Genomic DNA, 17,885 nt, shown 5'->3' with positions numbered 1-17,885 from the left:
CCCGCACGGCGCACTCTAGACTCTACGGCTGAGCAGCACGCCTGAGAGAGAGAGCAGCCGCCAGCCTGCCAGCAGAGCCAGACAATCCAGTCCACGCTTACTAGCCTGCCCACAGTGCCCTGTGCCCAGCCCCAGTCAGTGGTGGTGCCTGCCACTGCCAGTCCCGGACCCGGAGCCGCCGCCGAGCCGACTACAGCAGCCGCACATTGCCAGCGACCAGCCAGAAGCGCAACCCGGGCTGACTCCGAGCTGCCCGCCGTAACTGAGTCCTGACTGAGCCGCCTCCTTGTCCGAGTCCTCCCTCCGGGCTCCGGCTCCCTCCCGCCCACGAGGTCCGCCCGCCAGAGTACGTCCTGAAAGGTTAGTGTAACTTCCACAGTCAGTGAGCAATGCATGCACACAGCACACTCCCTCTCTCAAATCTGCTGTTGTCCCCAGACCCCCACCCCCCTCAGTTCTGCTGCTGTGTCCCCCACACAGCCACACTCCCTCTCAGTTCTGCTGCTGTCCCCCACCCCCTTCAAATCTGCTGCTGTCCCCCACTCCCTCTCAGTTCTGCTGCTGTCCCCCCCACTCCCCCTCAGTTCTGCTCCTCTCCCCCTCCATCTTTCCTCCATGTCCCCCTCCGTTCTGCTGCTGTCCCCCTCCATTCTTCCTCCGTGTCCCCCTCCGTTCTTCCTCTGTGTCCCCCTCCATTCTTCTTCTGTGTCCCCCTCCATTCTTCTTCTGTGTCCCCCTCCGTTTTTCCTCCGTGTCCCCCTCCGTTCTTCCTCCGTGTCCCCCCTCCGTTCTTCCTCCGTGTCCCCCTCCGTTCTTCCTCTGTGTCCCCCTCCATTCTTCTTCTGTGTCCCCCTCCATTCTTCTTCTGTGTCCCCCTCCATTCTTCTTCTGTGTCCCCCTTCATTCTTCTTCTGTGTCCCCCTCCATTCTTCCTCCATGTCCCCCTCCGTTCTGCTGCTGTCCCCCTCCGTTCTTCCTCTGTGTCCCCCTCCCTTCTTCCTCTGTGTCCCCCTCCATTCTTCCTCCGTGTCCCCCTCCGTTCTGCTGCTGTCCCCCTCCGTTCTTCCTCTGTGTCCCCTTCCGTTCTTCCTCTGTGTCCCCCTCCATTCTTCCTCCGTGTCCCCCTCCGTTCTGCTGCTGTCCCCCTCCGTTCTTCCTCCGTGTCCCCCTCCATTCTGCTGCTCTCCCCCTCCGTCCTGTTGTCCCCCTCCGTTCTTCCTCTGTGTCCCCCTCCGTTCTTCCTCTGTGTCCCCCTCCGTTCTTCCTCTGTGTCCCCCTCCGTTTTTCCTCTGTGTCCCCCTCCATTCTTCTTCTGTGTCCCCCTCCATTCTTCTTCTGTGTCCCCCTTCATTCTTCTTCTGTGTCCCCCTCCATTCTTCCTCCGTGTCCCCCTCCGTTCTGCTGCTGCCCCCTCCGTTCTTCCTCCGTGTCCCCCTCCATTCTGCTGCTGTCCCCCTCTGTCCTGCTGTCCCCCACCGTTCTTCCTCTGTGTCCCCCTCCGTTCTTCCTCTGTGTCCCCCTCCGTTCTTCCTCTGTGTCCCCCTCCGTTCTTCCTCTGTGTCCCCCTCTGTTCTTCTTCTGTGTCCCCCTCCATTCTTCTTCTGTGTCCCCCTCCGTTCTTCCTCCGTGTCACCCTCCATTCTGCTGCTGCCCCCTCCGTTCTTCCTCCGTGTCCCCCTCCATTCTGCTGCTGTCCCCCTCCGTCCTGCTGTCCCCCTCCGTTCTTCCTCTGTGTCCCCCTCCGTTCTTCCTCTGTGTCCCCCTCCGTTCTTCCTCTGTGTCCCCATCTGTTCTTCCTCCGTGTCCCCCTCCGTTCTTCCTCCGTGTCCCCCTCCGTTCTTCCTCCGTGTCCCCCTCCGTTCTTCCTCCGTGTCCGCCTCCGTTATGCTGCTGTCCCCCTCCGTTCTTCCTCCGTGTCGCCCTCCATTCTCCTGATGTCCCCCTCCGTCCTGCTGTCCCCCTCCGTTCTTCCTCTGTGTCCCCCTCCGTTCTTCCTCTGTGTCCCCCTCCGTTCTTCCTCTGTGTCCCCCTCCATTCTTCCTCCGTGTCCCCCTCCGCGGCGCGGGAGGGTGTCCCTGAATGGCAGTTTGGAAATGTGGTCACCCTACCTATCACAGCTCGCCTCTCCCTGCCCTGTCACAGCACTGCTGCCTGAGCCCTCCCCACTGTCACAGCTTTGCTTGCGGGGGGGTGTGCCGGCCTGACGCCCCCAATGTGGGGCACCCGGGGTGGACAGCTCCCCATTGGTGCGCCACTGAGTATAAGCAGCTGTTGGGGTTGCCACTAAAGTGAACCTGTTGCTGTGACCTACAAGTCAACAATCGGAACTTGTAAACCACACCAGGATTTATTGCTGATAACATTTCACAGTGCTCTATTGCCATCTACTTTATTAACAAAGAAAGGCAAGATCTTAAAAACCCATTTTCCATTGCATTCCATTGGACTGCTAAACCATGAAAGTAGCTGCTTTGTATTTTCTGGAAAATGTTCATATCTTTATTATCTGGCCTGCCAGCTAAATTCCTATAAACGCCACCTTCTTTGCTGAAAAGAAATGCAGCTGAGCCTATGAAAAGGCAGGCTCGTGTGTTTACTGGTTCTAGAATGATTCTCTCTGAACCCACTGCTACCTGACCAACATAAAATGAAACAAAAGAGGTGGGTTACACACATACAGTGCATCCGGAAAGTATTCACAGCGCTTCACTTTTTCCACATTTTGTTATGTTACAGCCTTATTCCAAAATGAATTACATTCATTATTTTCCTCAAAATTCTACAATCAATACCCCATAATGACAATGTAAAAGAAGTTTGTTTGAAATCTTTGCAAATGTATTAAAAAGAAAAAAGAAAAGAATCCCATGAACATAAGTATTCACAGTCTTTGCACTGACACTCAAAATTGAGCTCAGGTGCATCCTGTTTCCACTGATCATCCTTGAGATGTTTCTACAACTTGATTGGAGTAGACATGTGTTAAAGTCAGTTGATTGGATATGATTTGGAAAGGCACACACCTGTCTATATAAGATCCTACAGTTAACAGTGCATGTCAGAGCACAAACCAAGCCATGAAGTCCAAGGAATTGTCTGTAGACCTCGGAGATAGGATTGTATGGAGGCACAGACCTGGGGAAGGGTACAGAAAAATTTCTGCAGCATTGACGGTCCCAATGAGCACAGTGGCCTCCATCATCCGTAAATAGAAGCAGTTTGGAACCACCAGGACACTTCCTAGAGCTGGCCGCCTGGCCAAAGTGAGCGATCGGGGGAGAAGGGCCTTAGTCAGGGAGATGACCAAGAACCCATGGTCACTCGGACAGAGCTCCAGCGTTTCTCTGAGGAGAGAGGAGAACCTTCAAGAAGAACAACCATCTCTGCAGCACTCCACAAATCAGGCCTGTATAGTATAGTGGCCAGACAGAAGCCACTCCTCAGTAAAAGATACATGACAGCCTCCTGGAGTTTGCAAAAAGGCACCTGAAGTACTCTCAGACCATGAGAAACAAAATTCTCTGGTCTGATGAAACAGAGATTGAACTCTTTGGCCTAAATGGCAAGCTTCATGTCTGGAGAAAACCAGGCACCGCTCATCGCCTGCCCAATACCATCCCTACAGTGAAGCATGGTAGTGGTAGCATAATGCTGTGGGGGTGTTTTTCAGCAGAAGGAACTGGGAGACTAGTCAGGATGAATGCACCAATGTACAGAGACATCCTTGATGAAAACCTGCTCCAGACTGGAGTGAAGGTTCATCTCCCAACAGGACAACGACCCTAAGCACACAGTGAAGATAACCAAGGAGGGGGCAACATTGTGAATGTCCTTGAGTGGCCCAGCCAGAGCCCAGACTTGAACCAGATTGAACATCTCTGTTCCTACCTGATGGAGCTTGAGAGGTCCTGCAAAGAAGAATGTGAGAAACTGCCCAAAAATTGGAGTTCCAAGCTTGTAGCATCATACTCAAAAAGAATTGAGGCTGTAATTGGTGTCAAAGTATTGAGCAAAGGCTGTGAATAGTTATGTAAATATGATTTTTTTTTCGTTTTTTTTTAAATAAATTTGCAAAGATTTCTAACAAACTTCTTTTACATTGTCATTATGTGGTATTGTTTGTGAAATATTAAGGAAAATAATGAATTTAATCCATTTTGGAGTAAGGTTGTAACATAACAAAATGTGGAAAAAGTGAAGCGGTGTGAATACTTTCTGGATGCACTGTATGTGTGATCTACTCTGCCAAAATACTTGTCATTCTTTTCAGATGCTCAGTGACCTCACTTTTGTCCACTGCAGTTAAGCAAAACAGTTTGGACACAAACCATCCGCAGCCTGCTGATTGGACAAGGAGCAGCACACTGATGATGTCATACTTTCCCTCTTCCCTCTTGTAAGCATGTTCAGAAAAGAATACTAACAGCACTATACAATGGATTACAGCCCGATTGGTTTAGAGTTCTTCACATCCCAGTATAAATTTTACCAGAATGCAGTAACAACATCGATTACTTTGGGTAGGATAGTTAGGGTAATTATATCAAAAACTGTAAATCACATTTCATTATTTTATTCAATACATAATTGGATAACACTGTATTTTTTTACATCTGTCTGAAGTTCAGCTTAAAGTGACACTAAACTCTGCTTTAAAAAATATATTATATTCAAATATATATTCTTAGCTCATAAAAGTTCCTTCTATTGCTCTCGGTCTCCTCCATATTTCTTTTTTTTTTCTTCCTGCTGTTATCTGATTCCATGTTAGAGGATGGCTGTGTTCATTCTCCATGGCCGCCCTGTATGTAGGAAATTAGCCACCCTCTCTTTCTCACTCCTAAGATGGACTATGGCAGTGTTTCTCAACCTTTTTTCAGTCAAGGTATCCTTTACAATTATGAACAGCCTCAAGGCACCTCATTCTAAAATGGAAATAACTATTCTAATGCCCTGTACACACGGTCGGACATTGATTGGACATTCCGACAACGAAATCCTAGGATTTTTTCCGACGGATGTTGGCTCAAACTTATCTTGCATACACACGGTCACACAAAGTTGTTGGAAAATCCGATCATTCTGAACGCGGTGACGTAAAACACGTACGTCAGGACTATAAACGGGGCAGTGGCCAATAGCTTTCATCTCTTTATTTATTCAGAGCATGCGTGGCACTTTGTCTGTCGGATTTGTGTACACACGATCGGAATTTCCGACAACGGATTTTGTTGTTGGAAAATTTTATATCCTGCTCTCAAACTTTGTGTGTCGGAAAATCCGATGGAAAATGTGTGATGGAGCCTACACACGGTCAGAATTTCCGACAACAAGGTCCTATCACACATTTTCCATCGGAAAATCCGACCGTGTGTACAGGGCATTAGAGCTTCACACAATGCAGCAACATCCACACATAGGACACCCAACGTTAGAGGTGATTTATTCTTTCAAAGCGAATACACTTTTTCACACTGGTACTGACTAGTATTCCAATGTTTCTCTTCTCCCTCGATTTCTCTAATTTAGTTAGCTAATGTCACCCCAGTGCTAAAGGGAGAGGGGCACGGGAGGGTCAAACAAGGATGCTGATGATGCCATTGGTTGTTAGGATGCCTGTGTCTAGAAAGTCATAATGGTGCATAATGAAAACCTGTTGCTTTGTGTAACTAAAAGGCAGGCTTCACCCACCTGCTGGCTTGTATAACATTTTTAATACATTTTTAGGTATTTTCCCAAGGTCCCCTGAAGAAGCCTCAAGTAGCAGTATAGTCAGTTTTTATCTGGCGCTCCAAATGGAGTAATCGTTAGAGGTATAGTCTGTGCCTGTAATAGTTGGATGGCGATGTATCCATAGGTTGGGTGGTTGGAAAAGAAAGGGGTATTAAGGGTTAAAAAGCAAGGCAGCCATCCTTCAGAGTGTGTCCAGAACCCTGCAAGACATGTAAGGAAAAAACAGGGATGGGGAGGCGCCGACCTGAGTGTAGTATTAAAATGATTACTTTAATTGGATAAGATTAAAAACACTTATAAGATGATAGAAGATGCATGCTCGTCAAAGTAAAGTGCAGTCCTGGCATTCCACATGGCTCTGCAGGTCCCACCGCTGTTCCGGATAGCTGAAAAGCATTAGGCAGCTGGCTGGAATGGATCACAGCGTTTCTCCAGGAGCAAAAAACCAGGAAGCTACACACTGACCAGCATGGACCGTGGAACAGGAAGTGATGTCACTGGTGTCTGATCGGATCAAGGCAGGGCTGGAATCTTGTCAATCAGGGCTGCAGTGGTGAAGGCTACGCACTCGGAGCTGGCTGCTCCTTCTACTGGCCTCTAGAAGGAGCAACCAGCTCGGAGTACGTAGCCTTCACCTGGAGAAATACTGTGATCCATTCCAGCCAGCTGCCTAATCTTTTCCAGCTATCCGGAACAGCGGTGGAGCCATGTGGAATGCACTTTACTTTGACGAGCATGCATCTTCTATCATCTTGTAAGTGTTTTTAATCTTATCCTATTAAAGTCATCATTTTAATACTGCACTTAGGTCACCGCCTCCCCCTCACTGTTTTTTCCTGAAGAAGTCTCAAGGCACCCCTTGAGACTGGACTATGGGGTGTGTAGTGTGCATAGAGCAGTGCGCACAACCACAACTAACCTGTAATGCTTGTTTCAAACAGACAGAAGTGAGGGGGAACAGAAGACGTTGGGGAGTATAGAAAATGTTACAAGGAGGCAGGAAAACAAGTAAAAAATTATTTCATTAAAATTGTTCACAGGACCATTAAGTAGTTGGTGTGTATATGTTATTTTTAAAAAATAGGGTTATCGTTTAGTGTCACTTTAAAGGTAAACATTCAGACTTTTTTTCTTTAACTTGTGTAGTTGCTCATTAAAATGTTACTAATTTGCTTAAGTCACTTTTGTACAACCATTCTGGTCCTGCTGGGTCTCTTCTGAATGTATTAGGTGGTTAAAATGTCTCTGCTAATCTCATCAAGGTGATTTATTAAACAGTGACTTGATTTAGGCATTCTGATAAATGTGTACAATAAAAGTTGGCATACGTAAGATATAGCCACACATCACTAACTTCAAATCTACAGTAAATCTATTTAATTTACAACATTGCCTAAAGTCTGATTTACGAAAGTTCTTGTATACCCTAACTTAATGACATTTAGCTTTGCTAGAGTCTTGTATATCAAACAATTGTCATTCTTTTATTCAGAATATACTTGCTTTAATCTGTGTTTGATCTATTAATGCATCTCTTGCAGCCTCTTTGTAGCCATTTTCTCTATGCATGCACTCCAGAGATGGCTCCATGGAATTTCTTTTCTTTTTTTTTTTACTTTATCTATGTTTATGAAATTTTCAGCAACAAAAACATACAAAAAGTCCACTAATCCACCCCTTTTGGAAGGAAGTGCATCGCCTCACCACCCAAGCCACGACACACTCTTTAGATTACTCCCCAGCACAATTCCTGCTGCATCACTCTATAATTCTAAAAAAAACACATTTTCACTCCCTAGCCATGCATTTGGTAAATGCAGCCCAAATGTGCATACCATTTCGATGGTAAGCTCCCATCCCCCAACTATAAAGGAATGCCTCCAATGTATTAAAAGAACAGTGGAAATGGAGAAGCTTGCCCATTAAGCAAAGGAGACTCTATCCAAATTCAACAAACTTTGATCCTGCTGGAACCACTTTACCACAACGCACGTGTACTCCAAGCTCTTGGCCTAACTAGATGTGCATCATCTCTGGCTCCTTCAGGCGAAGGAGGATGGAAACCTTACCACCCTTCCCCTGTTCCCCTCTCTACCCCCTTCCCTATCTCCACGGGCAAAATTACCTTAGTTCTGACTTCTGATACCACTTCCCCCCTTATAACAATAAGAAAATCAAGACATCACGCACACTCACGAGTTTAAAACATCAACCAACCTTGGGTAAAATAAGGAACCATACCTGAAGGTGATGATTAGCTATGCCCCCACCCGGACACAGTTTGTTCCCAATAGGTGTGTCCGGATAGACTGGAGGCATGCCCGATGTCACCAATGGGTTGTGGATCTACCTACCTTTACTGCTTTTGCAATAACTATGTTGACTATATTAAGCTGCACTCATATGTACCTATTTGTGTAAGAGCAGAAATCAGACAAAACCCTTTTTGAATGTTTGAAACATTGTATGTTTGAATAAAAAAATACAAAAAAAAAAAAAATTAGGAGAAATATGGGAAGATACCAACACATATCATTCAATATCCATATTTCTTATTCCTTAACTAGTTTCAGACTTTAGACATGCTATACACGCCCACAAAAAGGTAATCCCTGTACACAGGACATGTCCTGCTGCCAGGACCCCCTTCCCAGTACACAGCAATTCTCGGCTTTGATAATTCAAAGCCAGAGTTGCTGTATACAAAAAAAGCTGTCTGACAGCAACAACACCACCATTCAGACACTAAATAGAAAGATACAAAATAACATAGTTACGTTTGTATCTATTCTGTTCATTCATTCATCTGCAGATCAAAGGGATGAATTTCAATCTGCAGATGATGTCAGTTAAAGTAACTGACAAGTACATTTTTTAAAAATGTTCTTCTGTTTAACCCCCAATTAACCTTTACTTTACTCTAATGAGCTCAATTAACTCCTTATTCATTCATCATCAAATCATTGTTGCAAGAAAATATTCACAAAAAGAAAGCCTTGTTGGTCCTTAAAAAACAATATATGTATTACCTTGTTTATGTAGTGACAAAGTTATCACTGAATAGACAGGTCAACAACAGAATAGTAAAAATGACTCTAGTCCAGAGGGGGTGAACAGGTGTGAGAGGGGAAGTGGTTAAACAAACATATATAGTTCTATACATGCCTGCATATCTCTCCTCCCAATTCTATATAAATACTATTATTACTAAACTTCTAAGATCATTTCATTTTAAACCCTATTTAAACTACTCATGGCATTTCTTACGTTGGGTCTTCTGATTGTGACAACAGTGGACCATGTCAGCATAATGAGTGCTAAAACAACCACTTTTAGTTACTTTTGCAAACCATATGACAAAGTTTGACAATACAGGAGCACTAATGTGAGACAGGGACAGAGCATTGTCGTGTATAGCAGGGAAAGCCTACAAACGATAGGCTTTTCCGACAACAAATGTTGGATGTGTGCTTGTTGTCGGAAAGTGCGACCGTGTGTATGCTCCATAGAACATTTGTTGTCGGAATTTCCGCCAACAAATGTTCGAGAGCAGGTTCTCAAATTTTCCAACAAAACTGGAAATTCCGATCGTGTGTACACAAGTCCGACGCACAAAAGTCCACGCATGTTCGGAAACAAGCAGAAGAGCTGCACTGGCTATTGAACTTAATTTTTCTCCGCTCGTCGTGCATGTTGTACGTCACAGCGTTCTTGACATTCAGAATTTTCGACAACATTTGTGTGACCGTGTGTATGCAAGACAAGTCTGCGCCAAAATCCTTTGGAAAAAAATCCACGGTTTTGTTTTCGGAAAATCCTATCGTATGTACAGGGCATAACAGTAATAAAAAAAGAAGAAAGTCTTTGAATATACTTTCCAGAGTTGGAATATATATAATTATATTCCGTTGCTACAAGCTTTACTTCCAACGAGAAGATTACTTGAATCTGTAATCCTTGATGGAGAGGATTCTGGGCTGAAGAAGACACAACTCTCCGGCAAAGCTTTACCAATAAAAATAAGAGTATATTAAACACATAATTTTCTTTGCTGGTCAAACTTTTGCTTTATTACAGCCAGGGCCCTGCTGATTCCTCCTGCTGCTTTATTGCATTGTTGGTTTACTATTTTTTATAAATAATCATATAAAATTCCATAACACTGCTCCTTCTCTAATCACTGTAATACACAGAAGAGCAGAGCCATAAATCTTAATGTCTGATTTAAAAAAGAGTTATGTGATACTACATACAAATGTATGCCCCACTCTGTTTGTATGAGCTTATTTAATGAAAAGCCGTCTGGCAATAAAAGCAGACTGCTAATGCCTTGTAAGCAGGCTATTCTGCCCCTCATGGGTTGTTTGTTTTGCTATGCAATTGTAAAACATGCAAACCTTGGCTAAATACAGATTAAAGGACAACTATTGCTCAATTGGCACTTCTTATGTATTTACTCTCCCTTTGTGCTGACATACTACACAGTGCTTTACACATTACAACTCACATATGTAAATATGCCGTTATAATGAGTAATGCTCACTCGTGTCCAACTCTGTATTTATTTTTTCCTTTGATCTGTTATTTTGGTTTAGTACGTTATACTGGTCTGACTGGTGGCTGTGACAGCAAAAGGGCTCCTAAGAACAAGCCAAGCAGGGATGTTGGATTCAGGGCCCCTCCTGTTATTTATTGCAATGATTTATCAGCATAGGTGTGCCCACTCATTGAATGGCATAGAATTCGGAAGTCACAGTGGCACAGCTGAGTGGGGTACAGAATGGGGCTGTCTCACACTCATGCACCCCTATACACTCAGAACATACCCCCATCTTATCTCTCAGCTCACTTGCTGTCACTTGTCATGCTGCTGACCCAATACATACTAAACTCTCACTTCTTGCATTGTATCTTTCATACGATGGGGTTATTTTTTTAAACCATTGTTCATAGTGCATTGGTGGGAGAATCGTCATGTGGCTCCATGGGGGCCAGTCTTAATCTGCTGCTATTATCCCTTCCGAAAACATAAATGAAGCATGCTCTACACACTCTGTGTACAGCCAAATAGTGGTGGATTAGACTGTGATCTGATCAACAGGACTTCAGAAAGACCTGTAAGCAAAAATGATGTAGAGCCCATCAGGCTAAATATGGAAACATATGCAATGTGATAGAAAAATCTTACTTTTTCAGTATTCATTGGTAATGAAAAGCCAAGAGATAAATCAGTTTACCAGGCTTCATCTACATTAGAATAACAATGTTGACAGGGCTAGCCACTTAATAATAATGATATGCTAAATCCTATTGCCTTTAGAATATATATTATTGCATCCAGACAGAGATAGATCCTATGGCAGTCACATGGACTGCTATGGTTATGTATCCTGGCTCCTTGAAGTCATCCACCTTGCTTTGGCTTTAAAGGAAGTTAGCTGTTTCTGCTTCACAAATCAATAGAAATCATACTTTTTCCAAGGCAGAAGCTGCATTACCCTGCTACATGGCTAGATGCAACAATTGATCAGAGTGCATCCAAGGACAGGCACCTCTGCTATTAGTTAATATTTACTGTTTAAAAGGAATGTCCATGATGTGGCTGACAGTAAAAACTGCATTAAGGCTGGGTTCATCACCGCATGCAGCTCACAGCAGGGGTCAGTGCGTCCTGGTTCACCGTTTCAGGTCTGATTTCAGCCCGAATTTTTGTCTAAATTCGGGCCTGAAATGGACTAAAAGACTCAGAGGGCTCCTGTGCAAATTTGCACTGGAGCCACAGTGGAGATATGTGAACCGGCTCCATAGAGAGCCGGTCACAATTTCCTGCTATTGCGAATTGGATGCGGGTTCGCAATGGTGTGAACCCAGCCTCAAAGATAGGTGGGTTACTACTAGCTGGTATAAAATAAAGCCATACATATACAGAAAATATTATCAGATTTTTTCCTCCGCAGTTGTACAGTTACATAATTTATAAGGTTGAAAAAAGACACACGTCCATCCAGTTCAACCTATTTGTGTGTTCAATGTATGTGTGTGATTAAGCAGTTGTAGCATACCTTGGAACAGATGCCGGAGTTCTGTCTCGAACACCCAGATTCTTGGCTGTATTCTGAACTCGCGCTCCCTACAGTGGGTGAAAAAACATTGGTAAAGGTTAAATTTAGCACACATTTACATTCTTAATATTATTTGAAAAAGGGCATATTTACTTGATCACAAAAAAATCCCAAATGTCTTAGTGGCATTATATCAAAGCTCAGCCATACAGGAATCTATAAATTTCTCTGTTTATTAGAAGTAGGAGCTTATAACTTTCACATTCTTATAGCTAAACTCAGTGCTCTACCAATCTGCTGTGACTAGTATTAGAATATCTCAAATCTGATCTGTACAATCTCTATACAATCTCCTTTAAATTTGCTAAAACTATTTAATATGAGGCTGTAAACTAAGAAGGTTTTTTGTCTTAATGCATTGTATGCATTAAGATAAAAAACCTTCAGTGTGCAGCAGCCCCCCCCCCCAATACTTGCCTGAGCCAATATCAATCCAGCGATGTTTCAGGAGATACTTGGCTGGTCGAGACTCTCCCCTCTCATTGGCTGAGAAGGCAGTGTGGCAGCCAATGGGCTCCCGCTGCTGTCAATCTAATTCAGTGAGCCAATGGGGAGAGTGAGGGGGTGGGACCAGTTCACGGCTCCATGTCTGAATGGACACAGGGAGGAGCGGCTCGACTTGGACACCCCCCATAGCAAGCTGCTTGCTGTGGGGGCACTCAACAGAAGGCAGGGGCCAGGAGAGCCGAAGAGGGACCCGAGAAGAGGCAAAACCACTGCAGAGAGCAGCTAAGCATAACATGTTTGTTATTTTTAACAAAAAAAAAAGAGACTTTACAATCACTTTAATATTCCCTTTAATCTGTATCCAGTTAGGCAGACCCGTAGCCCCTGGCCACATTGAATACAACATTGAAATCATGCTGTTAGAATGCAATGGGGTTGATTTACTAAAACTGGAGAGTGCAAGAGCTGGTGCAGCTCTACATAGAAATCAATCAGCTTCTAGTTATTTATTTTTTTCCTTTGCCAAAGCTTGATTGCACAAGCTGAGGTTAGAAGCTGTTTGGCTACCATGCACAGCTGCTCCATATTTTGCACTCTCCAGTTTTAGTAAACCAAACCCAATGTATCAATGGAAGATGTTGATGCTAGGATCTGTCAGCTTTTTGTTCATGCAGCCTGCTTTAAGCCCCATACACACGATAGGACTTTGTACAAACTTTCCCTTGGATTTTTGTACAAAGGGAGTTGGCCAGAAGTTTGTCTTGCATACAGACGACAGGACTTTTCCAGCCAACTTTCACTAAATCATGTGGTTTTTTCAGCTCTTTACCACCACCCTTTGGTCAACTTCTGTATTGTTGTCTGATATTGAGTCAATCTCGCCACTTTTATTAGTGAGATTGACACCTTGCGATCCGGGTTCACACTGGTGCGGGGATCCGACTTGGATCCCCGCCAATGCCAGGCACTGTGTTTGGTATGAATCTTGAGGGGGAACTCCACGGCAAATTTTAAATAAAAAACCAGCATGGGTTCCCCTCCAGGGGCATACCAGGCCCTTAGGTCTGGTATGGATTTTAAGGGGAACCCCCTATGCCGACAAACGGCGTGGGGGTCCCCCCCAAGATCCATACCAGCCCCTTATCCGAGCACGCAGCCCGGCCTGTCAGGAAAGGGGGTGGGGACGAGCAAGCGCCCCCCCCCCCTCCTGAACCGTACCAGGCCGCATGCCCTCAACATGGGGGGTGGGTGCTTTGGAGGAGGGGGCGCCCTGCGGCCCCCCAACCCAAAGCACCTTCTCCCCATGTTGATGAGGACAAGGGCCTCTTCCCGACAACCCTGTCCGTTGGTTGTCGGGGTCTGCGGGCGGGGGGCTTATCGGAATCCGGAATTCTTTGCTGCTCCCCACAATGACACCCTGGTAGATCCTGTACCTGTACACTCACACTTTTTTTTTTTTTACATGTTGCCATAGTTAAAAAAAAGGCCTTCTACTATAATTCTGCAAAATATTGCTGGATATTGAAGCCTACTCTCGAGACCTCCCTTTCCAGGGGGCAGCTGGAAGGCACTGGCTAGGTCACCAGAAAAGGAGGAAGTACAATGTATAAAAAGTTTGCAAAGAAAACTTTTATTTGATATAGATAGGCAGGCAGAGGTGCAGGCATCTGTGGTTTATAGTTTTGTAGGAAAAAGTGGATTTTTATGAGGAGCCACTAACAGCATACACAGCGATGGTTTAAGAATTCCCATTGCTGTAGAGAAACTAAAATACATGGCACTGGTATAACTCTACTCTGAAGCCTATCGCTATATATTAGCTTCAATGTTAGGCAAGAACTGCCAGTAAAATACTATTTAGTAGTTTGGGGGCAAAAGATGACTAGACTGTAATTAAACAGTGTTTGAAAACAGTACACATCAATATACCTTAAAGTCGTATTAAATCCTTCTATTTTTTACCATTCTATTTATGTCTATGCAACAAATGTATTCCACAATGTGTTTTCAAAAAATAGATCTTTCTGCTCACAGCTGTCAGTCAATCTCTGAAGAAGGAGTTTGGGATTTAGCTATTAGGCCCCTTTCACACGATTGGACCGTTCAGGTCTGCCTGTCAGTTTTGACCTCGGACCTGAACAGGCGCTCTATGTTAGTCTATGGAGCGTCGGATGTCAGCGGAGACATGTCCGCTGACATCCGACCCCGTCCGATCTGCTAAAAGCAGACGGATGGCTCTACGTCCAGGTCCGTCACTGGCGGATCGGATCGGGTGAGATCAGATGAAAACGGACATGCTGTCCGTTTTCATCCGATCCCTCCATAGGCAGCAGCGGCATCTGACAAGCCCCTCCCCACTCAGTGAGCAGAGAGGGACCTGTCATCCACTGGCTCAGCGGAGATCAACGGACAGATCTCGCGCTGAGCCGGCAGACCGAGGTGGGCTCCATAGAAACGGAGTCCGCCTCGTGTGAAAGGGGCCTTAATGGGATTCTGTGCTGCTTGCGTGTGTTTTGGTGTCAATGGGATGTTGGCACATTTGGGTTCAATGTTGGGTGGAAGCACAATCGTAAAGGTGGCTCGAGAGGACTGTGCAGAGGAAGAGAACCACCCTAAATACAGACATAGAAAATATGGAGATTTTAACTGGAAATTACATGAAATGACAGATGGAAAACATAAGGAAAACCGCAAACATAGTGATGAAGTGTAGCTGCATGCTACGTTATTATTTTTGAAGAGTTTAATAACACTTAATAAGCAGGCCATAAGGCTCCATTCACACTAGCACGTTTTTTGATGCATTTTGCATTTTGCAGAAATGCACGGGAATTTTTTAACATGGGTTCCTATGGAACATGTTCACATCAATGCTTTTTTGTTTCTCTGCATTTTTGGAAAGGGTCGGGGACTTTTTTTCATGCAAAAAGCAGCGTTTTGCATGTAATGGATTTCAATGGACAAGCATCAAAAACGCAAGTGCACCGTTTTTGCAGCGTTTTTGCAGCGTTTTTGATGAGTTTTTGATGCGTTTTTGCCGTTTTTTTTTTTTTTTTTTCATTTTTTTTTCATTTTTTTTTAGACTGTAAAAAAAACTGTAAAAAAAAAAAAAAAACGCAAAACGCAAATCGCGGCAAAAACGCGGCAAAAACGCTGCTCAAAAACGTGGCAAGCATGAAAAAAAAACCTCCAAAAACGCTCAAAAGCAACATGCATAGGTGTGAATCGAGCCTTAGGCTTGATTCACATCTATGTATTTTTTAGTGCTTTTTACATTTTGCAGATTTGCACTACAGCCCATTTAACATGGTTTCCTATGAAACACATTCTGTAGAGCAAATCTGCAAAATGCAAAAAGCACTAAAGATGCATAGATGTGAATCAAGCCTTACTCTGGGTCTGACATGTTAGTGATTCTACTTTTGCTTGGGGCTAAAAAAATGGAAGTGTGAGATGGAAAGTCATAAACCGGCTGCCACTGCCTAAGGCTCCATTCACACTAGCGTGTTTTTTGTATGCATTTTGCAGAAATGCATGGGAATTTTTTAACATGGGTTCCTATGGAACATGTTCACATCAATGCCTTTTTGTACCTCTGCATTTTTGGAAAGGGTCAGAGACTTTTTTTCATGCAAAATGCAGCGTTTTGCATGTAATAGAATTCAATGGACCAGCATCAAAAACGCAAGTGCAGCGTTTTTGCAGCGTTTTTACAGCGTTTTTGATGCGTTTTTGGCGGGTTTTTTTTTTTTGTTTCTTTAGACTGTATACAGTCTAAAAAAAAAAACGTAAAAAAAAACGCAAAACGCGGCAAAACGCTGTAAAAACGCTGCAAAAACGTGGCAAGCATCACAAAAAACACTGCAGAAACGCTCAAAAGCAACATGCATAGATGTGAATCGAGCCTAAGCGTCAATCAGTACCTCTGCCTGAGTAGAAGATGTTCAGTGCTTCCGACACAGACAAATTGTTAGGCTTCTCTGGGTTAAAGCATAGCTAAACCAAAATACAAAAATGTGATATATTGCAGCATACCAGTTCTTAAATGCCATGGCTGCATTTGTTTTCTACTTTCAGGCTGTTTTCTCTTTTTTTTCACCTGTGAAGGTCCTATAATCTTGTGAATAACACACCTCCTGTCCTGGGTTGGCTACGCTCACTCCTCACTGTAGACATGTGTAATTCATCTTGGTCCAAATGTAAATGCGGCCAAATTTTTGGTTATTCGGGGATTCAGATCCTAATCTCTGAATTAAACAGTAACAAATTTAATTTAATTTTGTTTTGTTTATTTGTTTTCTAACGAATTCCAAATTTTCAGAATGATTTGAATTGGTCAAAAAAACGATCAACTGATTCAAAAGCTGTGTGAAGAATAGCTGGTTGTTGAGGAATGGGTCAGGAAGCCGGCCGCCGCGTCCTTAACAACTGAGGACTTATCAGCTGTCAGCGGGCTTCCCCACTGAGAGTTGAAATATAAACAAAAGAATGCCGGCAATAGAAAATTCAGAAAAAAACAGCCTTTAAGTTTGGTATGGGTTAAAAGAGGAATCCCGTCCTGGTTGGTGACATCACAAGGGTCACTCCGCCCCTTAGCTATTTAAGAAATGTCAGACGGAGGAGCAGGTAGTCAACGAGGAGCCTTTGACAAGACCAGAGTTTTTCTTTTTCTTTTTTCATGTCCGGCGGTGTGGTGGGCGGCGTGATTGATGAATCTACATAGGGGGACATTGTTTTTGATTTTTGATTTTTTAATAAAGGAATTGTCAAAAACTTGTGTAGTGTCTTTATTCACTTTTTACACTTTTTTTGGTGAATGGGTAGGGGTACTATGTACCTCATAATTATTCACATGGGGAGGGCGGGATCTGGGGGCCCCCTTGTTAAAGGGAGCTTCCATATTCTGATAAGCCCCCTGCCCTCAGACTCCCACAACTACTACCCAGGGTTGTGGGGAAGAGGCCCTTGTCCCTATGGACTGGGGGTCAGGGAGGCAACCCTTTTTTTTATCAGAATTTTCTATTGCTGGCATTCTTTTGTTTAAATTTCAGCTCTCAGCAGGAAAGCCCACTGACAGCTGATGAGTCATAAGTTGTTAAGGACGTGGCGGCCGGTTTCCCGGCCCACTCCTTAACAACCAGCTCTTCCTCACACAGAATTTGAATCAGACGATCATTCGACTGATCCAAATTCGAATAATTTCGAAAATGTGGGATTCGTTTGAAAATGAATAAACAAAACAAAACTAAACTAAACGAATTCTGAAACGAATCAACTAAACTAAATTAGTAACATAACGAATCTATCGGAAATTAAACTAATTTTTCTGTTCTGCACATGTCTACCTCACTGTATCTATGAAGGGATCCATGGTTGTCACCCAAGCTGGACTTCAAACATGTCTGCCATTCTTCATCTCCATTACATGGGGATGGGGAGATTAGTTTTTTATAGAAAGATAACATTGCTTTATGCTTCAAGTTCAACTCAATGCAGTGAGTGAAAGGACACTGCATTTGTGGCAATCAACATTCTCCACCTCCCTTCATAGGCCAAAACAATCAATGTGACCAGTCATATTTA

The 17,885-nt window shown here is 44.0% G+C and overlaps 1 protein-coding gene across 1 annotated transcript in view; it reads right to left on the bottom strand.

Annotated features, from left to right (window-relative positions):
* The window catches only part of PREX2 (phosphatidylinositol-3,4,5-trisphosphate dependent Rac exchange factor 2), a 422,278-nt gene that overhangs the window by 9,655 nt on the left and 394,738 nt on the right, over positions 1-17,885 (bottom strand). Inside the window, exon 39 of the mRNA XM_073631775.1 lies at positions 11,796-11,863. Within this exon, the coding sequence (XP_073487876.1) occupies positions 11,796-11,863 (68 nt within the window). The remainder of the gene's footprint in view (positions 1-11,795; positions 11,864-17,885) is intronic.

This window comes from Aquarana catesbeiana, linkage group LG05 (genome assembly GCF_042186555.1).
Source record: "Aquarana catesbeiana isolate 2022-GZ linkage group LG05, ASM4218655v1, whole genome shotgun sequence".
Lineage (NCBI taxonomy): Eukaryota > Metazoa > Chordata > Amphibia > Anura > Ranidae > Aquarana > Aquarana catesbeiana.
The sequence above is the reverse complement of the archived record's forward strand: the minus strand, read 5'-3'. Positions and strand labels throughout refer to the sequence as shown.